This window comes from Psittacula echo (genome assembly GCF_963264785.1).
Source record: "Psittacula echo genome assembly, chromosome: 26".
In the NCBI taxonomy this organism is placed as follows: Eukaryota; Metazoa; Chordata; class Aves; order Psittaciformes; family Psittacidae; genus Psittacula; species Psittacula echo.
The window spans coordinates 2,874,757-2,897,180 of NC_137761.1; the positions used below are offsets into that span (position 1 = coordinate 2,874,757).

The 22,424-nt window shown below is 61.2% G+C and overlaps 3 protein-coding genes across 14 annotated transcripts; 2 read left to right on the plus strand and 1 right to left on the minus strand.

The window, feature by feature from the left end:
- Positions 1–167: 167 nt before the first annotated feature.
- On the minus strand, positions 168–8,685 carry CLK2 (CDC like kinase 2; the record flags this gene model as incomplete). 12 transcript variants are annotated; one of them, XM_080634752.1, is made up of 13 exons in its annotated part: positions 168–826; positions 1,249–1,339; positions 1,494–1,573; positions 1,806–1,888; positions 2,247–2,376; positions 2,723–2,817; positions 3,220–3,386; positions 3,615–3,731; positions 4,444–4,510; positions 4,859–4,955; positions 6,624–6,918; positions 7,050–7,219; positions 8,525–8,685. In XM_080634752.1, the coding sequence occupies 12 exons, from the start codon at positions 7,217–7,219 to the stop codon at positions 644–646; spliced, it is 1,575 nt and encodes a 524-aa protein (XP_080490878.1). In that variant the 3' UTR covers positions 168–643. The 12 variants fall into 12 exon arrangements, 10 of the variants coding, with proteins under 10 accessions (XP_080490878.1, XP_080490879.1, XP_080490882.1 ...); XM_080634753.1 differs by having other exon boundaries at positions 4,859–4,952; positions 6,684–6,918; positions 8,525–8,684; XM_080634756.1 differs by lacking the exon at positions 8,525–8,685 and adding an exon at positions 8,087–8,518.
- Positions 8,686–8,863: 178 nt separating this feature from the next.
- HCN3 (hyperpolarization activated cyclic nucleotide gated potassium channel 3) lies at positions 8,864–18,008 on the plus strand. Its single transcript, XM_080634798.1, has 8 exons — positions 8,864–9,365; positions 11,498–11,927; positions 12,255–12,416; positions 12,675–12,893; positions 13,466–13,612; positions 13,706–13,946; positions 14,579–14,743; positions 15,212–18,008. The coding sequence occupies exons 1-8, from the start codon at positions 9,064–9,066 to the stop codon at positions 16,339–16,341; spliced, it is 2,796 nt and encodes a 931-aa protein (XP_080490924.1). The 5' UTR covers positions 8,864–9,063; the 3' UTR covers positions 16,342–18,008.
- Positions 18,009–19,941: 1,933 nt separating this feature from the next.
- FDPS (farnesyl diphosphate synthase) lies at positions 19,942–22,068 on the plus strand (the record flags this gene model as incomplete). The annotated part of the gene is made up of 9 exons (XM_080634749.1): positions 19,942–20,076; positions 20,153–20,293; positions 20,370–20,450; positions 20,537–20,659; positions 20,857–20,945; positions 21,171–21,243; positions 21,369–21,446; positions 21,523–21,657; positions 21,868–22,068. The coding sequence occupies 9 exons, from the start codon at positions 19,942–19,944 to the stop codon at positions 22,066–22,068; spliced, it is 1,056 nt and encodes a 351-aa protein (XP_080490875.1).
- Positions 22,069–22,424: the final 356 nt, after the last annotated feature.

The following is a 22,424-nucleotide window of genomic DNA, read 5'->3' on the forward strand; positions in this document are numbered from 1 at the left end:
CTGGAACCACGTCTGAAACAGCCCCAGCAAGTCCCATGGCAGCAGCCTCACTGCAGGACTGATAAGAGCCAGAGACAGACCCCGAGGTGGCTGCTTGACATCCCTTTTCCCACAGCTACCACCCAGAGCAGCTGCTGCTGGCTCAGACCCAGACCCGGGGCTTTATTCACTTCATATTTATTTCTCCACAAAGACTGTACAAAATCCTTATAAAACTCTGGTGTGGGGATGGGCTATGACATTGATCCAAAAAATAATTCCCATGCAGTCCCACCAGTTTCATAACTTACAAGGAAACAGATAAGCTACAGCGAGCTGCGAGTCCTGGAGTATGTACACCAAGGAGGGCAGGAGGAGACAGAGCAACACATGAACAGAGGTATTTACATATGGACATACAGGCCCCCTCACCTCATGATAACGGCAGCAGCAACAGTAGGAGGTTGGGCCTGTGGTGCTCAGAGGCCGCTATAGAATACGGGCTATTTACAATATCTCACATATTAACAGCTTTACAAACTTGTCCAGGGGAGTTTTACTCATGTATAAAAAAAAACCAAACCAAAAGCACCAAAAGTCTGAATAGAAATGACACAGGCCTCCACGGGGGCTAGAATGTGAGTGCAGGCTGGCGCCCAGGCCGTCACCGGCTGATGTCCCTGCTCGAGTCCCACAGTTTTGTGCTGGGCTCCATCTCCAACATGTCAAAGAAGGGGTGCTTGAGGGCTTCGGCCAGGGTGAGGCGCTTGGAGGGCTCGTACTCCAGCATGCTCTCAATGAGGTCAAAAAGGCGGTGATGGTCCTCGGCCTCCGAGGTCAGGTATCGCTGGGCAGATGGAAGGGGAAGGTTAGTGCTGAGGATGCTGCATGCGGCCCACTCACAGGGCTTTCCCTGGGCTGAATGGCCAAGATGGGGGAAGGTTTGGTTTGTTCAGGCCATCACTAATCCCAGACCTGAGCTCTGCGCTTTACCAAGCATGGAACTGCTGAGTTCCCCCTGCCCTCTTTCCCCACGCACTTCCCAAGGTCTCCATGCCCTCCTCCTCCACATCAGATTACGCCCAGGCTGCTGCAGCCTTCCTCATTTATGTCTGGGATAGCCAATGCTCCTTCAGGAATGCACTGGTCTGACTCTCTTGGTGGCCCAACCTTGCCCCCAGGACAATCTTCCTAACTGGGGCAGGCATTAAAAGACTCTGCAATGAGAAGAGGCTGCAGCAAGCAGGATTCCTGCCCACCCCTCCTTACCCGCAGTGGTTTGCAGTTCTCCCTCACGTAGCGGCCAGCAGAGGTGTTCTCATCCCAGTCCAGGCGGCCATGGTAGAAATACTTCTGTTTCCTGCCAGAGTAAGAGGTGGGAACAAGTTAGCCCACCACCAAATGCCTTGCAGCAACACCAACACGCTCAGCAGGCAGCTTCAAAGCTCAGCCCCTCAGAGGAGCACTACCCTGAAGCAGGAGCAAGCCTGTGGTACCCAAGCAGCCTTGCCCACCTCGTCTTCCGGATCATCCGAGAAGGAATTGGCCCCAAGATCCTCTCCATCATGGCCAGGTGCTCCCGGTTGTCATGTGTCTGAGGGGGAGAAACATAAAGGGAAGGCATGGAACAGATTCCAATTGTTCCAGCTCCAGCCCTGGGTACTCCCCTGCTCAGAACCCCTTGCTGGGCAACACCTTGGTTGTCTCTACAAGACTGCAGTGATGGAGGGAAGCCCATGATTCCCAGAGGCTCCCGGCTGTACTGGGGAACAGCCAGCATCCTCTTTCACCAGTTGTGAGGTAGCCATACAGCGTACAGTTCTCACCTGAAACAGGGTGAAACCCACATAATACTCAAAGATGATGCAGCCAATGCTCCACACATCACAGGGCTGGCTCCAGCCAAGCTCTAGAAAACAATGTGTTTTAAATAAAAGATCCAGTTACGGCCTAAGATTCCAAATCCCTCTCCCTTTTAGAAACAAACAACTGGAAAAACAACTCCCATTCCCACCAGGCTCCTGACACACTGGTGTGCCCAGCTGGTGGCAATGCCAAAACACCAACTTAGGAGTTGCTGCCTGCCCCCCGCCACCCCTCCCCAAAATAGCACTGTAGAGCATGTTAAATAAAGTGTTTCTCATCTCCCAGGGTAAACCCAGGACAGCCACTGAAGGATGTGGAGGCAAAATGCTCCTTAATCCAGCAGGCAACACCCAGTGCCCTGGGGCAAACACCTGCCTCTGCAGAGACCAAGGGGAACATACCCAGGATGACTTCTGGGGCTCGGTAGTGCCTGGTAGACACAATGGTGCTGTGATGCTCATGGTCAAAGGTGGCACTGCCAAAGTCCACCACTCTGATGGCTGTGCTCTTCACGCTCCGCTCATCCCGCTTCTTCACAAGGGAGAACAGCATCAGTTACTCGGGAGCTTCAGGACGTACACTTAGCCCCTTCCTTACACAGCTAAGGCTTCACCACAGGGCAGGGGAAGGCTTCAGAGGCTACACTAGCACTAGCACAGCCCCAGACAAGCTCCCACCATCAGCCAGGTAATCCTGTGGTCCCTATGGCTCCCTCACAGGCCACACAGGCAGCTCGTGCAAGCTACAGGCCCTGAACATGTGCACGAACGTAGCCGGTGAACCCCGTGTCTCCTGGCTCCGTGTTCTGACTCATCCCTCCTGCTGCTAAGGCCAGGGACAGCAGAACCCAAGAGAAGAACCCCAGAAGCACCGTTACCTTTTCCAGGTTATAGGAGAGCTCATAATCGGAATTCACAAAGAGGATGTTCTCTGGCTTGAGGTCGGTGTGGGTGAGTTTATTGTCGTGCAGAACTGAGGGAGCAAACAGAGTCGGGTGATGGAGCAGAAGCGAAGTGAGGCTACACCCACCCAAAGAGCGAACATCACTGATTCAGGCTGCTCACACTGGCACCAGTTTAGCCCACGTTTAGAACAGGGTGTGAACAGGCTGCTCCAGGCCAAGATGATTTGTCAGAAGCACATTTATCATATTGATCACCCAAACGCATAAAGGGGTGGATGCTGAAGTGCTCTGAGCTCCTGCCAGCCCACATGCATCGGAAAACATTACAAGCAGGAAAACAAGCATCCATTCCAAGCATGCATTCACCACTGGAGGCAGTGCAAGGCTTAGGCTCAGAACTGGCACTGCTGGGAGCTGCACAGCTCTCCAGGTCAGCCAAGGAGCAGTGGAGAAGCACAGCGGGCACTTACATTTCACAGCCTGGCACACCTGGTAGGCCATGTGCCGCACTTGGTGGATGGGGTAAGGCAGGTAGTTGTTGTCCTTGAGGAAATCAAAGGTGCTGAGCCCCAGGAGCTCGAAGGAGATGCACATGTGGCCGTGGTAGTCAAACCAGTCAAACATCCTGACGCAAAGACTGAGGGCAAAAATATGAGGCTTGAGACAGACCTGCACAAATCACCCCGCTGCTATCCCTGTGCCTGCTTCCTCCTTTCCTTCTCATCCCACAGCAAGCCAATATACCTCCAAAACATAGCCACACACAGATTCAGTCACCCAGCATCAAGTACCTCTCGCATTCCATCCCTGCAACTGCACTAAGGCAAGGCTTCCCCTTCCATTGCAACAGCAAGAGCCCACTCACTTGGTGTTCTCGGGATCCTTCTCGTTGATCTTCTCCAGCACGTTGATCTCCAGCCGAGCAGCCTCTTTGTACTTCTCTACGTTTTTAATGATTTTGAGAGCAACACGGGCACCAGCCCTGGCGGAGAAAGAGAGATAAAGCTCAAGATCAACCCTGAGCTGGGCCAGAGAGCCCATGCCCTGCAAAAAGGCTTTCTGAATCAGCCTCACCCTCTGCAGCACAGCCTTCCACCACCCTTCCCAAGCCAGGAGGTGGCTTTTATTAAGGGCTGTCATAGAATGGTTTGGGTTGGAAAGGAACTGAAGATCATCCAGTTCTAACCCCCTGCCATGGGCAGGGACACCTCACACTAGACCGTGTTGCCCAAGTCACTGTTCAACCTGGCCTTGAACACAGCCAAGGGTGGAGCATTTACCACTTCTCTGGGCAACCTCTGTCAGCGCCTCATGACCCTCACAGTAAAGAACTTCTTCCTTTTATTCAACCTGAACTTCCCCTCTTTCCATTTGAACCCACCACCCCTTGTCCTGTCACTCTAGTCCCCAATGAAGGTCCCTCCCCAACATCCTTGTAGCCCCCTCCAGACACTGGAAGCTGCTCTGTCCACCAAAGCAGCACCTTTTCCCTCCTTACAAGCACCCCCCAGCAGCTCCCCCTGACCCTTCTCCAACACACGGACAACCTGAGAGGTTGAGTGCCCAGACCAGCTGAGGAATCCCAGGAACAAAGAGGCTCATTTCACCCCCAGGCTCCCACGTTGAGCTCAAAAGGCTCCATTGCCAGCTACGGTCTCTCTTTACCCCTCACCACCACGCCCCTGCCCACGTACCTGCGGTGATCGATGCATTGCACCACCCTGCCGAACGTGCCTTCCCCTAAGGTGCTAATAATCTCATCTGGGAGGGAGAGAAAGAGAGGAAAGCAGATGAGAGAGTGAGCACGACCTGGATGCAGCGCATACACAAGGCAGAGGAGAATGCATTGCAACACCTAACCTGCACACAGCTTGAGAGGCCGGAGCAGCGGAAGGCTGACACCGGCTGCACAAGGCAACAGCCCTAATTCCCTGGCACTTCAGTAACAATACAAAATATAAACGTAGCTTTAACAAAAGGGGAAGGAAAAAGGAGAGGGTTTCTCTTTAATAAACAATGGAAATAAAATGAAAAAGAAAGATAAGACAGATCTGCGACTGCGATGGGAGCTTAACTAGAGAGCTAAATTATGTTACGATTTGGCTGTACATCTTTCTTGTAGCCAGTCGCCGACGCGATAGATCAGATGCCCCTCGTCGTCGTCCTCCACACTCTTGGCCCTTCTGCTGCTCTGTCGACTCCGCTGCTGGCCCAGGCAGACAGGGAATTCATCATTCACCAATCACATTTTCAACCCAGCGCAGCAGCCAGCGTCACGCATTGGTTGGTTTGGAAATTCACATGGTTGTTTGAGGAGGGGTTGCAGGAGGAGATTCCCAGCCAATTCATACGGCACAGAGGAATATATAACGATAGGGATATTGCAAGGGAACATGTCAAGATACAACACACTAGCTCAGAAAAGAAAAAAACAGTTTGCTTTTCGTTGTAGCCAAAAAGAAAAAAAAAAAGAAAAGAAAAACAAGGAAAAAAAAAAAAAAAAAAGAAAAAGAACCAAAAAAAAAAAAGAACCTAGAAACAGCCCCACCCGAACCAGTGCGAGAGCAGAGACGGTCACAACAAGGCTAGTGGAGGGCAGAGCAAGGGGGCAGCTGCCCTCACTCCTAGCAGGGCTCCGAGAGCAAAGGCACTGGCCTTCAGGTCCTGGTGACGCCAAGAGAGCGCGGCAGAGCCCCGGGGAGAGGCTCCTTCAGCCCCATGCGGCCGCTGGGGAAAGGCAGCAGAAGGCGGGTGCTGGCAAGTCCTGCACAAGCAAAGGCCCGGGCTGTCCCCCACATCCCATTCCAACAGCCCCCCCACAGCGTCCCCCAGCCCCAACACTCAGGCAAAGATGAATTCAGAGGTTTCAGAAGCAACTCTCAGTAAAATGATCCATCCAAACCAGAGAGAACTGTGACTGCCTTGGGGAAGATGTGACCCTGCTGCCTACACCCTCCCCTAACAAAGCTGATCCTGGAAGGACTAGCTTCCAGGAGAGAAGCAGAGGCCCAGTAGGGAATAGGGACAGCCTGGGATGAGGCAGATAAGAGGCTTATGCCAGAGAAGAGAGAATTCCTGCCTTCGGTTCTTCAGCTAAGTATCCCCACACCTGGGAGCAACCAACTGGCCAACACACTTGGGACCTGAATCCAGCCCCGAGACCCATCCCTGGACATAAAGCCAGAACAGACCGGACAACACTGAGAGCTCCACATACAGAGCAGAGAACGTGTCGGGGGTCTAACAGAAGTGGAAGGTGAACAGCAGAACAGACAAGAAGAGAAAGGCAGGGACACTGCTGGGAAGAGCCTGTGACGGTTGCTGCCTCCACCTGAATTGATCAGTCCACAAGTTTCACTCCTTTGCAAAGCCCCTCACACGACATCCCACATCAGCTGAGCCCACCCAGAAGGATCCTGCTCTGCTGCAGGACCTAACCCTCAGAGACAGGGAGGCTTCCTGCCACAGAACACAGAACCAGGGACCAAGCTGCCTGTGGCAGGCAGGCTGAGCTCTCTGGGACCAGGATCAGCTGGACCTCACACAAAAGACTGCTTGGCTGGGGTTCCTAGACAGCTCTTAATGAGCACCACCGAACAAAAGCAGTGCTCTGGAGGGATAAAGGAGCTGAGGCCTGCTGCACCACCCCGGGGGGGACATGCCAGCCTCGCAAGGCACAGCCTGTCCTCCTCCCACCTCTGAGTGGGCAACACTATGCGAGGGGCTGAGCTGCCTGGGCCGGGCTGGCACAGTGCAGCCCCTGCCGAGGCGCAGCAGGATGGTGGACACGAGCTGCCACCTGCACCAAAGGTTTCTCTACGCACATCTCAAGCTGAGTCCGAGAGAGCAGTTAGAAAGTGAGTTTTCCACTTACCCAGCTCGGCACCTGGGAGAGAAAGGTTACAGGGGAGGCCCAGCACAGCAGGATACTCACCGATGAGGAGCGACTAAAGGACCGGCTGCGGCGCCGCCTCCGCCTGTGCTTACGCCGGCTGCTTTTGCAGCTCCGGTAGCTGCCCTCGCGGTCCCGGGAGCGCCGGTACTCGTAGGAGTGACGGTACTCGGGGTCATAGTAGGCTTCCCCCCGCTCGCGGCTGTAGTCGTTCCGCCGGTAGCTGTCACAGTAACGCCGGTCATAGGCCCTCCTGTCTGCTGAGTGGTCGTCGTAGCTGGGAAAGGGGAAGCACGGTGGGGATTCCATCAGGAACACAACCCAGCTCAGAGCACAGGGCAGAGCAGAGGAGCTGCCCCTGGAGGAGCCCCGCAGGTCAGGGGCCCTGCCCCGGCCTTGCAGCCTCACCTCCTGGAGCGAACATGGTAGCTGTCCTCCCGCCGGTGCCGCCGGTCCCGCTCGCTGCTGCTGGACCGTGACCGTGTCCGCCGCCGCTTGTGCTTGCGGCTCCTGTAGCGCTCGTGGTAACTGCCCCGGCTGCTGCGCTCCGACGAGCGGTACCTTCGGGAGTGAGGCATCTGCAGGGACAGGAGAGGACTGTGAGAGGCAATGGTAAGGGAGAGAAGACAGAGCAGAGCATCCGCAGCCAAGGAGCTGCCAGGGCAAGGAGAGGGGAGGCCACCAGCAGCGTGTCTGAGCATGCAGGGGGGACCTGACAGGGAGGGGATGAGCTTCTGAGAGACCCCAGAACCCCATATGAGAGGATGTGGCCACCCACATGGGCTGTGCTTGCTGCAGTTCTGGTTTTCAGGTTACTTTCACCTCTTTGCACTCAACTCTACTGGCCACAGCTCCAGGAGCAGCATTTGAGCCTTCAGAGCTTCCACCTTCTTCTCTCTTTAAACTAAGGTGCTCCCCAGGAAGGAGAGAACAGCGCCAAGGAAAACTGAAGGAAGGTGAAATGAAGCTCAGGATATCAGCAAGTGCTTGGCCAAAAGTCCTTGTACTCCAGCACTGCTGCACAGGGACTTTGTACGGGAGCTCCTGAAGAAATGTCTCTGGTTTACTGCAGAGCAAGAGACATCCACACTTCCCACTGCCCCATCCAGGGAGCAAAATCACCCTCTGCACGTGCAAAGGCATTCATGAAGCCTTGCAGACCCCTCCTCAGTGGGATGAGTGCTCACCTCTACCTCTCTGATGGGATGCAAGAGCCAAGAGAGAAGGACACTGTCCTTCAGTAGGACGGCATGCTGAGTCCCAGCTCATAGGATCCTGCTCCCAGACCGAGCTCTAAGCCATTCCCCACACATATTTTAGCTCCAAACCATCAAACACCTCCACCTGCTCTGCCTCCAAAGGTAAGAGCCTGGAGCTAGGCTTGCCCACAGCCCTTCCAATAGCGACTTTTCCCCTCAACAGGCACACACGCAGCGGCCGCACACCCGTCTCAGTATTACAGGCCCGGCTACCGAAAGGCCGAGGTGGTGACTGGAAGGACCCGGGGCCGGCGGCTCCTCGTCCAACCTCTCATTAAAGGCAGCGCATGAAGGCGGCGCTGGAGGCCTGCCAAGGCCGGGCACCCCCATCCCGAGCAGGCAAAGCCCGCACCGGCGCGTTCCAAAGCAGCTCTGGAACCGGTTTGGGGACGATGATGGCGGCCGCGCTCCGCCGCTGTCGGGTGGGGCCTCACCGGCCGAGCGCCAACAGCGGAAGGACCGGGGACGGGACCAGGCCGCGAAGCGGCAGAACGGGGCTCACGCACCGGGAGGCACCAGCACCGAGGGAAGAGGCTGCGGGTGGGGAGCAACAGCAAGGCCTCACCGCGGCCTTCTCCCCCAACCCCACCCCCGGAAGGGCCCGCACCGCCCCGCGCTCCGCACCGTCCTCGCAGCCAGCCCGGTGCGTTTATCCCACAGGAAATCCGTGATGGCGGCCGTGGAGCCCCCGGGAATCCCGGGCCCCGCTCCGAGTACTCCGAGCTCCGCCGCGCCCCGCCGCCGCCGATCCGGGTCCCCGCCGCCAGGCCGCGTACGCACGTACGCAACTGCGTCACAGGGGGAGGGGCCGGGGTGGGCGGGGCTCCGGGGGACGACGTACGTCGTCCCCCGGAGCCCCGCCCACCCCGGCCCCGCCCCGCCCGCGGGGTCCCGCGCTGCCGCCGCCGCCGCTCCGGTACCTCCGGTGCATCCCCGTTAGCGGCGGGGCCCCGCTGCCTCGCCCCTGGGTGCGCAACAGGAGGGCGGCCCCTGGAGCTGCGGACACCGGTAACGGAGCGGTGAGCGGTGACCGAGCGGTCGGGACCGGCGAAGTGAACGCGCGCCCGCCCGCCCGCCCGGGGCCGGGCATGTGCGGCGGGGCGGCGGGCAGAACGCCCGGGCAAGGGCGTTTGAAGGAAACGTGAGGCGGCGGCGGCGGAGGGATGGACGAGGCACCGGGCAGGAGCCCCGAGCCGCGGGAGAAGCCGCCGGTGCTGGATGGGGAAGCGACAGGAGCGGCCCCGGCTTCGCCGGTGGCGGCGGAGCAGATCGTGGCGGAGGGCGAGGCGGCGGCTACGGCGGCGGCGGCGGGCACGTTCGTGCAGCGGCAGCTCGGGGCCATGCTGCAGCCCGCCGTGAACAAGTTCTCGCTGCGCATGTTCGGCAGCCACCGGGCCGTGGAGATCGAACGGCAGCGGGTGAAGTCGGCCGGTGCCTGGATCATCCATCCCTACAGCGACTTCAGGTGGGACCCGCTCCCGGTCCCGCGCGGTGCCGCTGTCCCTGGTGCTGAGCGCGGCTCCTCCGCCCGCCTCGCCCCGCCCCGGCCCCGTCGGGGCAACAAGTGACGGGCACCCGCGCTCCGCAGCACCGGGCCGGGAGGACGTGGCTCCGCACCGTAGCCGCCGGCCCGGCCCTCCCCGGGGCCCGGGGACGCCCAGCCCCAGCCCCTGCCCCGTCCTTGGGTTATTCTACGGGGGGCACCGGTGACTTTCTCCTGCCTCAGTCCCTCCGCACCGGGCCCCGGGGGTTTCCCGTTGGCCGGGGGCAGCCCAGCCCAACCGAGGCCCCCTCTTCCTCCTCCTCCTCGGAGGCAGGGGCCGCCGGCCTTCATCCACGCAGCTCCCCGCTTCCCGACGCTGTTTGTGTCTGGTGAGGAGCTGCGTGACCCCGGTGGGGACACGGGCCCCGCGAGCTGCCTGCAGAGCCTGGGAGCTGGTGGCAGGGGGCAGGACGCTCAGCATGGAGCCGGGCCTGGCTCACGGTGTCACCGGGATCACGGGGAGGGCTCAGGGACGGATGATGTGGGAGGAACTGGGTGTCACGGGGATGTTGAGTCATACAGGGTGGGCTTTCTCTACGGGGAAGGGAGCCGCCAGGCAGTCGTCTCCCGCGGCAAGCTGTGACACGGCTCATGTCCCCAGCCTGGCGAGCACCCCAGTACCTGTAGCCAACTCCTGAGCCTGACACCGGGGGCCGCCAGCCCTCGGAGCCCTTTTCCCAGGGAAGCTGCCCCAAAGTTCGGGAGCCTGCGCTCGGCAGGAGCAGCTTGTGCAGTGGTGCCATGGGGCGAGCTGGCCGGTAGACAGCTGGCGGGATTACGCCGGTGTTTATCACATTATAGGGATACATAAAGGCCACTGAGATCAGGGCCCTGCGTGTTCGGCCTGACACAGAGCAGAGGACGGGGCTTGCCCTAAATAGCTTAAGCCTGAGGCTGAATCAAGAGCTCTGGCAGCTGCGGGGGCTGGCGGCTCGGCAGTGCAGCGCTTGGGGCACAGCGTGGGGTGCAGGAGGCAATTGCTCGGCTGGGTCAGGCCCCTTCTGCCATGACCAGCATCTTCTTGCCTTCCCCAGCCTGTCTTGGCCACAGGCAAGAGGGTGTTAACATGTGTGAGGCCTCTGGGTCCTGAGGGAGCCCCCGTGTTGGTGGTGCCCCCTCCCTGGCATGGTGCTCTCTCTTGAAGGAGCCATCACTTCTGCTCCTTCCTCTTCCCCACCACTTGCAGAAAGCGTTGCCTGATGAGGACACAGTGGAGGAAACGCCTGCAGGCTTCTTGTCATTGCAAAGGCCACTTTGAATCAAAGAGTTGCCCTGAGGTCACCTTTGAAGACTTGGGGTCTTTACCCACAACCGGGGCTGGGGCTAATGGGGCACCCAAAGGTGGGAGCTGGATTTGCTTTTCCAGGCGCCCATAAAGACTTGGAGCCTCGGAGTCCACCAAGCTGCTGCAGGAGCCGTCACAGGCCTTGCGAAGCAAAGTGTGTCCATGTGTTTGTGTGAGGAACGAAAACATCCCAGCCACATTTGCACGTGAATGGGGACGCTGGGTTTCATGGCATGAGCAAACACCAATCAACTGCTGCCCAGTGTCTCTTGGCTTTGCCTCCGAAGCCTCTGAGCTTGTCCACTCCCAGGGAAAGGAGGTGGATTGAGGGGTCCTGCAGACCCAGTGCCCATGAGTAGCCCCTTTGGGGTTGGACATGTTCCTCCCACCTTCCCTATGGTGATGGCACTTGTCTACCCTTGCTTGGCTGCTGCCTGGCTCCCCCATGCTGCTGCCGCTTCACTGGCCTCCAGGTCAGAAGAGGGAGCAGCGACAGCCAAGCTGCAGCTCTCCATTCCCACACGCATTGGGTAATGTTTGCTCCCCCAGACCCACCAAGAGCCAGTGCATTGCTGCTCCTCCCCGCACACGAGTGTCCCAGCCGAGCAGCAGCGTTAGTCATGTGTGTGGGCAGGCGCGTGTGTGCATGTCCTGAGCGCCCGTCTCTCCACACTGCATTGGGCTCTCTAACTTCGAACTTGGGGTTGCTTCTAACCCACTGTCTCCTGCCTCTCCCTGCTTCTCCCACCCCTGTGCTCCGTCCCTGCAGGTTCTACTGGGACCTCATCATGCTGCTGCTGATGGTGGGGAATCTGATCATCCTGCCCGTGGGCATCACCTTCTTCAAGGATGAGAACACCCCTCCCTGGATCGTCTTCAACGTGCTGTCGGACACTTTCTTCTTGGCTGACCTGGTGCTGAACTTCCGGACAGGCATCGTGGTGGAGGACAACACGGAGATCATCCTCGACCCGCACACCATCAAAATGAAGTACTTGAAGAGCTGGTTCCTGGTTGACTTCATCTCCTCCATCCCCGTGGATTACATCTTCCTCATCGTTGACCTGGAGACGCAGGTGGATTCTGACGTGTACAAGACAGCGCGGGCGCTGCGCATCGTGCGCTTCACCAAGATCCTCAGCCTGCTGCGCCTGCTGCGCCTCTCGCGCCTCATCCGCTACATCCATCAGTGGGAGGAGGTGAGAGCCCCTTGGGGACCCACGGCCCCTGCTCAAGGCCTCACGCTGGGGACCCCTGGCTGTGGGGTACGGCTGGCTGGGGGGTTCAGAGCTGTTGTGGGACAAGTGTCATAGACTCATAGAATGGTTTGAGTTGGAAAGGACCTTAAGATCATCCAGTTCCAACCCCCCTGCCATGGGCAGGGACACCCCACACTAAACCATGGCACCCAAGGCTCTGTCCAACCTGGCCTTGAACACCGCCAGGGATGGAGCATTCACAACCTCCCTGGGCAACCCATTCCAGTGCCAGTGTCTCTGTAGCTCCAACTCCTGCCTCTTCCCCAGATCTTCCACATGACCTACGACCTGGCCAGCGCTGTGGTGAGGATCTTCAACCTCATTGGCATGATGCTGCTGCTGTGTCACTGGGACGGCTGCCTCCAGTTCCTGGTGCCCATGCTGCAAGACTTCCCTGAGGACTGCTGGGTCTCCATCAACCACATGGTGGTGAGTGCGCTGCACAGGGGGGATGCTGGCCACGTAGGGAGGAGAGGATTTGATCACCCAAAGGCTGGAGCTGCCTGGATCCATGTGCTCAGAGCAGCATTCCTCTTCTAGTCCCAGCAGCGCCATGGGGTGGAGGGAATCTCTGCATCACCCTCCTGTCTCAGCCCGCTGTGGCTGCTGCTGGGGTTGGGGGGGCTGGAGGGTTCAGCCCAGCAGCTCCTTCCAGCAGCCCCCAGCGCCGCTGTTCCTTGCCCGCAGAACGACTCCTGGGGGAAGCAGTACTCGCACGCGCTCTTCAAGGCCATGAGCCACATGCTCTGCATCGGCTACGGGCAGCAGGCGCCGGAGGGCATGACCGACGTGTGGCTCACCATGCTGAGCATGATCGTGGGCGCCACGTGCTATGCCATGTTCATCGGCCACGCCACCGCCCTCATCCAGTCGCTGGACTCGTCCCGGCGCCAGTACCAGGAGAAGGTCAGTGCGATGGGCGCTGGGTGCCTGAGCACAGCGGAAAGGTGCCCCCAGCACCAGTGGGTCCCTGCCCTGCAGGTTCCTGCCCTTGTCTCTGCCACTCACCCGGAGGGGTGTTCGGGGGCATCAGGCGGCCCATTTGCAGAGAGATGCCCCATTCGTAGTGTTGGGGTCACCTCAGCGTAGTGAGGCACCATCCTGGGCTCTGCCCCAGGGCCCTCTGCGTCCCGAGTGCACAGGGTTCTGTCCTCTGCCCTGGACATCAGGTCAGATATAACGCAGAAGCTCTCCCCTGTGAGGGTGCTGAGGCGCTGGCACAGGGTGCCCAGAGAAGCTGTGGCTGCCCCATCCCTGGCAGTGTTCAAGGCCAGGTTGGACACAGGGGCTTGGGGCACCCTGCTCTAGTGGAAGATGTCCCTGCCCACGGCAGGGGTTGGAACTGGAGGAGCTTTAAGGTCCTTTCAACCTAAACCAGTGATCCTAGGATTCTTTGACATGGCTTTTGGGGGGGTCTGGATCCCAGCCCCGCGGTGCAGCTTGGTTCACCCCGTGTGGCTCTGCCTTGTCCCCGGCAGTACAAGCAAGTGGAGCAGTACATGTCATTCCACAAGCTGCCTGGGGACACGCGCCAGCGCATCCACGAGTACTACGAGCACCGCTACCAGGGCAAGATGTTCGACGAGGAGAACATCCTGGGGGAGCTCAGCGAGCCGCTCAAAGAGGTACGGGCAGGCACCCACTGCTGGTGCCTTGGGTGTTCACCAGGGCCAGGCTCGGCGATGTCCCTGTTGGTGATGTGCTCCTCAACCCCACAGGAGATCATCAACTTCAACTGCCGCAATCTGGTGGCCAACATGCCCCTGTTTGCCAACGCGGACCCCAACTTTGTGACAGCCATGCTGACCAAGCTGCGCTTCGAGGTCTTCCAGCCCGGGGACTTCATCATCCGCGAGGGCACCGTAGGCAAAAAGATGTACTTCATCCAGCACGGGGTGGTCAGCATCCTCACCAAGGGCAACAAGGAAACGAAGCTGTCTGATGGCTCCTACTTTGGGGGTGAGGCTGGGCTGGGGCACCTGGGAAGCAGAGGGGAGCAAGAGCTGCTGGGGGGCAGGAGCTGGGGCATCCAGCTCACGCTGGGCTCTGGGGCTCACAATTCCACCACCGCTGTTCTCATGGGGTACCTTGTCCAGCAGATTGAGTTGCAGAGACCAGAATTCTGTCTGGCTTGGGCAGAGGGGGCATCTCCACAACTCTGGCCGGAAAAGAGGGAGGTTTAGAGCAGAGCATCTGAGCCAGTTGGTAGGCTACAGGTTTGGGAGAGCAGCCATGGCCAGGGGTGTCTCCATGGCCTGGGCAGGCTGTGCCTGGCTGAGGACACAGCGTGGCTGTCCAGGCTCCAGGGTCTGTCCCTCTTCCTGAGTCACAGTTTCTGTGCAGGGTATGGGAGTGCCAGGCAGTCCGGTCCCCATCCCAGCTGCCCTTATCTGGGGACATGGTTGGGAAGGGGATGGATGGAAGTGTTAAGGGACAGGTTGGATGGGGCTTGGAGCAAACTGCTCTAGTGGAAGGTGTCCCTGTCCGTGGCAAGGGGCTGGAGCTGGATGAGCTTTAAGGTTCCTTCAACCCAACCCATTCCATGGTTCTATGGATGCATCATCCCGACAGCCAAACCTGTGTCCCTGCAGAAATCTGCCTGCTGACACGGGGCCGGCGCACGGCCAGTGTGCGCGCTGACACCTACTGCCGCCTCTACTCCTTGTCCGTGGATAACTTCAACGAGGTGCTGGAGGAGTACCCCATGATGCGCAGGGCCTTCGAGACAGTGGCCATGGACCGGCTGGACCGCATAGGTGAGCAGTGGCCCCCGGGCCCAGCAGAGCCACTCCTGAGCCATGGCACCTCAGCCCCATGGGTGATGGCACCCCAGCCCCATGGGTGATGGCACTGCAGCCCCATGGGTGCCCAGCAATGAGGATGAGGGGGAGCACAGGGAAGGAGCCTGCCTCCAGCATCCCTTTCTCCTCCCAGGAAGATCCAGGCAATGCTGTGTGACAGAGGGGCTATCACCCACTCCCTTCTCCCATATTTGCACTGGCTTTGGCCGGCTGCTTGTCCTCACCCCCCTCACCTGCAGAGGACAAGCAGGACCACGGTCTCCAGCCTCCAACCTGGAACCTTTGGAGCTGGGACTCCCTTGGTTTGTCCCTGCTTCCCCCTCTGCTCCAGCCCGAACCCTCCCCAGGGGCACAGGGGTGAGGCTTTACTGTCCCTTCCCCACCGCTGCTCCCAGTGACGCTGCTGCCTCCCCCCCAACGCAGGGAAGAAGAACTCCATCTTGCTCCGCAAGCGAGCCGAGCACAGCTCGGGGCCCATGAACAACGAGATGATCCAGCAGATCGTGAAGCACGACCAGGACATGGCGCACAACATCCAGGACCTGCAGCAGATGGCTATGGGCCGGGAGCTCAGCGGCAAGCCGGTGATCTGGGAGCCGCTGGTGCACGCACCGCTGCAGACGGCCGCCGCCACCACCAACGTGGCCATCGCCTTGACCCACCAGCACAGCCTGCAGGCGCACATCTTCCTGCCGCCCTCCTCCATCGCCAGCCCGCTCTCCCCCGAGGCCACGCTGCTCACCAAGCCCGTGCGCCGCTCCCAGCCCAGCCTGGGGGGCTCCCGGCCCTCCTCCATGAGCTCCCCGTCGGCGCCGCAGTCCCACCTCCAGACGCCCGCCGCCGGGTCCCCGTCCTCGCCCATGGTGCAGCCTCTGGAGGGCGCGGGGCAGAGACCCAGCCCCGGGGCACAGCCGCTGCCGCGCCCGGCACCCAAGGGGGACCCCGCGCCCGCGGCCAAGCAGCCCCCGGCCGGCCCCCAGCCGCAGCTCTCCCGGTCCCGCGGCGCCTCGGTGTCCACGTCGCTGCTGCAGCAGGCGGCCGGGGCCCCGTCCCCCAGCTCGGAGCAGGCGCTGCCGCCCGGGAGAACGCTCCACTACAGCCTGTCCCGAGCCACCGGCTCCCACATCTCACTCCTGATGCAGCCGCAGCAGCTGGTGAAGCACCGGAGCATCCAGGGCCTGCCGGTGGGGCGGCTCACCCAGGACGTCCGGCTCCTCTCCGCATCCCAGCCCTCCCTTCCCAACAGAGTGGCCCTGCAAGGCGACGGGAGCTCCCTGCAGCAGGGCAGGAAGTCCGCGGGGAGCCTGGCCCGCCGGTCCTCGCCCTCGGTCGCCGGGCTCCTGTCCAAGCCGTGCCCGGGGGTGCCAGCCCAGCACTCGCAGCAGATGCCTTCAGGATCGCTGGCTCAACCCGGCCGCGCCGTGGCCGGAGCATCCACGCCACAGTCCCCGGTGTCCGCGTCCCGGCAAGCAGCAGGTCCCTCCCGCAAGGGCTCCGTGGCCTTCAGCCCCGAGGTAGAAACGGGGAAGCCCAAACTCCAGTCCAACATGTGAGTCCCGGGTACAGGCAAGAGGGAGCCGGGCACCCGACGGCACAGGCGGAGGGAAGACGAGGGGAGAGGCAGCACCGTGGCTGTGGACCGGCTGCTCTGGGTGTGGGGCAGCCCCTGGGTGAGGAGGGGGCTCTGCCGACTGCCCCATGGGTCCCACCCAGGCTCTCCCCTTGCTCCATCACCGTTCACCCTCCTCCTGGAGGCAGCAGGACCGGTCGGAGCCCTCGCCCGAGTCCTGGGGAGCTGTCTCCCCACAGCTGCTCCATGGGGTCCGTGCCCCACCGCGCTCTGCCCTCGCTCCCCATTGCCCCTCCTTGGGGCCAGGCCAGCGCTGGGGGCTCCTCCAGCTTGTCCTGTCACAGCGGGGGCCTCCACACACCCGCCTCGGTCCCCAGACAGCTCTGCCAGCACCTTTGCTTTGGGGAGAGGAGGAGAGGCCCCAGTGCTGGGGCAGAGTGAGGGGTCTGGAGCTCATCGCAGAAGCCAGGTCCCCCTCCCTGAGGCCCTGGACACAGTGCCCAGACCTGGGGGTCCCGGGCAGGGTTCCCCTGGGGTGACGAGCTCCAGGCAGCAGATCTGGGGGCAGATGGGTCTCTCATGGGGCAGCCCCTGAGTGCCTCTCCCCAGCAACATCAAGGGGTCCGGGCGCTGTGACCTGGCCCCTCTCCATGCTCCATCAAGGGGGCAGCCCTGGGGTGACCCCGCTGCCTGAAGGGATGCTCAGTCTGGGTTCTACTCCTTCCCTGCGCTGTGGTCCCAGTTCCAGGCACCGCAGTGAGCAAAAGGGTGTCTGGAGGAGATGCAGTTCCCGGGTGAAGTGTGGGGCTGTGGAGCTGCCTCCCCTCACCCTTCTGGGTCTCTGTTTTGGGGGGCAGGAGGCTGGGTTCCCCATGGCCAACCCACACCACCCCTCGGGAGCCAGTAGTCAGCAATGTGTGTTCAAGCTGTGGCTCTGCCCAGCCGCTGAGCTCTGCTTGCAGTGTCGCTTTGGGTCACCCGTGTTACCAGTCCTGGTTAAAGTAGTGTCCCCTCCCGTCCCCGCCACTCTGCGCCAGCTGCTTCCCACTACCGGGGTCAGGAACCATGGCTTGTATTTGTGCTCTGGGGCCTGGCTGCCACCGAGCAGGGCCCCCGTGCAGCGAGCGAGGGCCTTGTTCCGTGTGGTCCTTTCTCAAAGTGAGGTCTTCAGTTCTCCCCCCTTGCGTTTTGGGACGCCAGGACCGATGCAGCCCGTAAGGCACCGCAGCCCGGCCGGGATCCTGCCAGCGCGTCCAGCGGAGGGGATGGCCAGCACTGCCTTCTTCTCATGGACCTCAGCTCTTCCCTGCCCACATCCCGCTCCATCCCCATGGTCGGTGTGTCCCCAGCAGCCCCTCGGGAAGGGGTCTGCGGCGGGGCCGTGTAGTCAGACGTTCCCAGGCTGTGTGATGTAGATGTGTTAACCCATCCTTAGGTGTCCCCGCAGAGCCCGCGGGCTGGTCCGGATGGTACCGAGCTCAGCTCTGCTCCCGTTGCAGCCAGAGCCACCCCCGGTGTGGAGGCAGGAGGGGCCGCCGGGGGTGCTGGTGTCTCTGCAGCGTGCGCGGGCACAAGTCTAAGCCACCAAAGACCACGCTCCTCCACTCGCACTCGCGGCAGTTGATGTACAGAGCTTGTAGTTTTCATATCGCAGAGGATTTAAAAGCGTTTTTTTATTTTTGGTCGTTGTACATAATGGATTTAAATAATAAAGAGAGATTCCGAGCTGGTTCTGGGGGAGCCTCCTTCGGGGCTGGCACCCCCAGCACCCCGCCTGCCCGCGGGGATGGGATGGGGCAGGGGGATGCTCTGCGGATCCAATCCCCGGGATCTGTGGAGCATCCTTGGGTACCCACTGAGGGGCCTCTCCCCGACCCCCCAGCCCCAGTGGGAGCCCAAAGGCAGCAGGTCCCCTCCTGCCCATCCCGTCCCTTTAGGCCCTGGGGAGATTAATGTTTAATCTTCAGTTACTTTCCCCTTCCATTTCTTACTGGGGGGATGGGGAGGTTTGATACCGCCTGATTGCAGAGCAGACGCTGGGCATTAACCAGATTAAATGAAGGTCGTGCAGCACGAGATGGGCTGCTGGTGGCACAGAGCTCCCACCACAGCCACCCGCAGCGCCCTGCAGCAGCCCCTGCCCTACCACCAGCAGGACTTGGGCTCTGTGACACACGATGCCATCAGAGCTGATTAGCAGTTTCTTTCTAATTTGATTATTTCAGCTTACACCGAAGCCAGCCTGATTAAGAGCGTGTGTAGCCAACAGTGCCCTGCCCCAGCGCCCTGCTGGAAGGCTGGGATGTGCTGCCAGAGCCTGGATCTGCCTCTGCAGAGGCTGCTGGAAGGGAAAAGAGCTTTTTCCTAGAAGCACAATCCCAGCCTCTGCATCCCTGCTCAGCGCTGCTCGGGCACCCAACGCACCCGGAGGCAGGAGGAGGCGAAGGGACCTGCTGGCTCCGCAAGGGCACCCTGGGCTGTCTCATCCCCAAGCCCCCGCGTTGACGGCTGTAGGGGTGTGGGGGGGATTAGCAGCCCGCAAGGCAGAGATTAATTAAACCGGGGTTAGCGGGGATTAGGGGATCGCAGCAGATAAAGCGCAGATTGGCAATCAGCGGGGCTGGGGAGGGGGCCGCGGTGCCCCTCGCTGTGCCCGCCACTGACTGAAGCCTCGTCCCGGACGGGTGATGGGGAACCTGCCCCGTCCCTGGCGCCGGGGCTCTGTCCTGTGCACAAAGGTGTGGGGTGCACCCCCTGGTTAACACTGCACAGCCCCAAGCTGTCCTGCATCCCCTCATGCATCCCCCCATGCACTCCTAGCTGCCTGCACCCCCCATTACCCCCCAGCTGCCCAAAGCCCCCGTGCAGCCCCGGTCCCCATGCACCCCCAGTTTCCATGTACCCCCCCATGCACCCACCCATACACCAGTCCCCATGCACCCCCAGTCCCCCAGGCCCCATGCACCCCCCATGCACCCCCCATGCACTCCTAGCTGCCTGCACCCCCCATTACCCCCCAGCTGCCCAAAGCCCCCGTGCAGCCCCGGTCCCCATGCACCCCCAGTTTCCATGTACCCCCCCATGCACCCACCCATACACCAGTCCCCATGCACCCCCAGTCCCCCAGGCCCCATGCACCCCCCATGCACCCCCCATGCACCCCGATCTGTCTGCCCCGGGGCGTGCACCCCTCGCCCTCCTCCGCAGCCTCGCCCCGCGCCCCCGCGCATCGGCAGAGCCCTCGCTCCATTCGCCTCCTCCACCAATCAGCAGCATCGGTCCCGCCCCCCACGAGCTCCTATTGGCTCAGCCTTCTCAGACTCATCCTCATACGATGGAGCGGACCAATGAGAACGGGCGCAGGCCGAAGCCGGAGGCTGGCTCCGCCCCGCGCGGGGCACGCCGGGAGTTGTAGTCCTGCGGCGGGAGAGGCTCCGGCTGCCCCGGAGGCTGCGGGACTGCGCGTCCCGGCCAGCCCCGCGCCCGGCGGAGGGACCGGACGGGGCGGGACGGGGCGGGGCGGGACGCGGCGCCCCTAAGCGCTGCCGGGGCTGCGGCGTGGGTCGGCCGCGCTCCGGGCACCATGAGCGGTAGCGGGGCGCAGGCGGCGGCAGAGCGGGAGGAGTTCATGAGTGTCTTCCCGCAGATCGTGCGCGACCTGACCGAGGGCGGCCTGGGGCACCCCGAGGTGGGCGATGCCGTGTCCCGCTTGAAGGAGGTGAGGAGGGCGCGGGGGATCCGGCTCCATCCCCTGCCCGTCCTGTCCGAGGCTGCCCGTTCCCGTCTGCCCGCAGGTGCTGGAGTACAACGGGCCGGGCGGGAAGTGCAACCGGGGCATGACGGTCCTGGCTGCCTACCGAGAGCTGGCGGGCCCCGGGCAGCAGGATGCGGAGAGCCTCCAGTGCGCCCTGGTCGTCGGCTGGTGCATCGAGCTGGTGAGAGCCGGGACGGGGTGGGCCTCGGGGGTACCCCCCCCCCGGGACCCTGCACCCCTAACCTGACCTCTCGCAGCTCCAGGCCTTTTTCCTGGTGACCGACGACATCATGGACGCGTCCCTCACCCGCCGGGGACAGCTCTGCTGGTACAAGAAGGTGAGAGCCCTCGGGAGGCCCCTGTCCCCTGGGAGGTGCGGGGAGGTCGGGGTGTTTTGTGACACCTCCCTGCCCGCCCGGTGCAGGAGGGGATCGGTCTTGATGCCATCAATGATGCCCTGCTCCTGGAGTCCTCCATCTACCGGCTGCTGAAGAAGTACTGCGGGGAGCATCCCTACTACGTGCACCTCCTGGAGCTCTTCCTGCAGGTGAGCCCGGCCCCTGCATCCCCCCTGCACATGATCCCTGGGATCTGACAGCGAGTAGATCCCTTTCCTGAGGCTGCTGGGCGTCCGGCCCTTCACACTTGGAGAGGTGCTGAAACTGGGCTTGGGTTTGGGGTTTCACTGCACTGTCGGGACTCTGCTGGGGGGCTGCAGGAACAAATCCTCCCGTTCCTCTTCAGACCACCTACCAGACGGAGCTGGGGCAGACGCTGGACCTCATCACTGCTCCCGTTTCCCAGGTGGATTTGAATCGCCTCAGTGAGCAGAGGTGAGGAGGTGGAGGTGATGGAGGTGTGGCAGAGCTGCTCTGCTCACGGTCCCTTCCGCACGGTGTAGGGGGGATAACATCGTGCCAAGCTCCGTGGAGCAGGTCTTGCTCGTGCTGTCGGAGCTTGCGGCCTGGGTTGAAGGGAATTGCTGGTCCTGGTCTGTAGAGCCCTGTTGGGAGGGGAAGGCCTGGGCCCTGGTGCTGAGCAGGGTTCCTCTGCCACAGGTATAAGGCGATTGTGAAGTACAAAACGGCGTTTTACTCCTTCTACCTGCCTGTGGCTGCTGCCATGTACATGGTGAGTCCTTGGTCGCTGTCCTAGGACTTGCCCTTGCTGTCAAGGAAGGCAGGAGCTTTGGGAGATGGGAAAGGGTGGAAGGCAGGTACTGGAAGGCTTCATTCTTTTTTTTCCCTCCCTCTTAGGCTGGTATTGACAGCAAGGAGGAGCATGACAATGCCAAGGCCATCTTGCTGGAGATGGGTGAATTCTTTCAGATCCAGGTAGGTGATGCTTCCCTGTCCTTTAGTGCTTTTAAGATGCTGGTTGTGGCACTCACGTGCTCCCATCTCTATACAGGATGATTACCTGGACTGCTATGGAGACCCAAAGCTGACAGGGAAGGTTGGCACTGATATTGAGGACAATAAGTGCAGCTGGCTGGTGGTGCAGTGTCTGCATCGGGTCACACCAGAGCAGAGGCAGATCCTGGAGGTAACGCCACCAGGTTCACAACCCGCTGGAGGGGAGATGTGGTGTAGAGGGGGTGTAGTGCCCTGTTGAACACCCTGCAGTCTGGTTGTTGTGAGTGGTTGGGGCAGTAGTGGGGACGACAAGAGGTGACTCCTGCCACCCTTTGAAGGATCGGCTGTGGCTGGGGCCAGATGCTGGACCTCAGCCTGACTTCGCCTGGTGTTTTCTCAGGAGAACTATGGCCGTAAGGAACCTGAGAAGGTGGCAAAGGTGAAGGAGCTCTATGACACCCTGGGCATGAGGGCTGCTTTCCAAGAGTACGAGGAGAGCAGCTACCAGCGCCTGCAGGAGCTGATCCGGAAGCACAGCCACCGCCTGCCCAAGGCCATCTTCCTTGGCCTAGCTCAGAAGATCTACAAGCGGCAGAAGTGATGGTGGGGCTGCCCCTCTGCTGAAGGGGGCTGGTGGCCATTAGGGTCTACCCTTGGCTGGAACTGATGCCTGCCCCACTGCCCCGTGGGGCTCCTTCCGTGGGGTAGGATCTGGGGCTGGTTGTGGGCCGGGGGTGGGGTTTGGATCGCAGTTGTCAATAAACGTTAAGTTATTGATTATCCCTGTCCATAGCCGTGATTGCGGCTGCAGCGCTGCGGGTGTTGGCTGGAACCGGGCCGGGGGGCGGGGGGGGATGCGGGCACGCGCGGCTCCTCCGCCTGCAGGGGCTCGGGGGGGGGGGGCCGCGGCGCCACCGCCTCCTCCCGGCCGGGGCGGGGCCGGGGCCGCGGCTCCTC

Excerpts from the sequence above, each read along its gene's own strand:
- HCN3 (XM_080634798.1), top strand. The coding sequence starts at position 9,064 with ATGGACGAGGCACCGGGCAGGAGCCCCGAGCCGCGGGAGAAGCCGCCG. Across the intron at positions 11,928-12,254 it reads ACATCCATCAGTGGGAGGAG|ATCTTCCACATGACCTACGA; the intron begins GTGAGAGCCCCT and ends CCTCTTCCCCAG. Across the intron at positions 13,947-14,578 it reads TGATGGCTCCTACTTTGGGG|AAATCTGCCTGCTGACACGG; the intron begins GTGAGGCTGGGC and ends GTGTCCCTGCAG.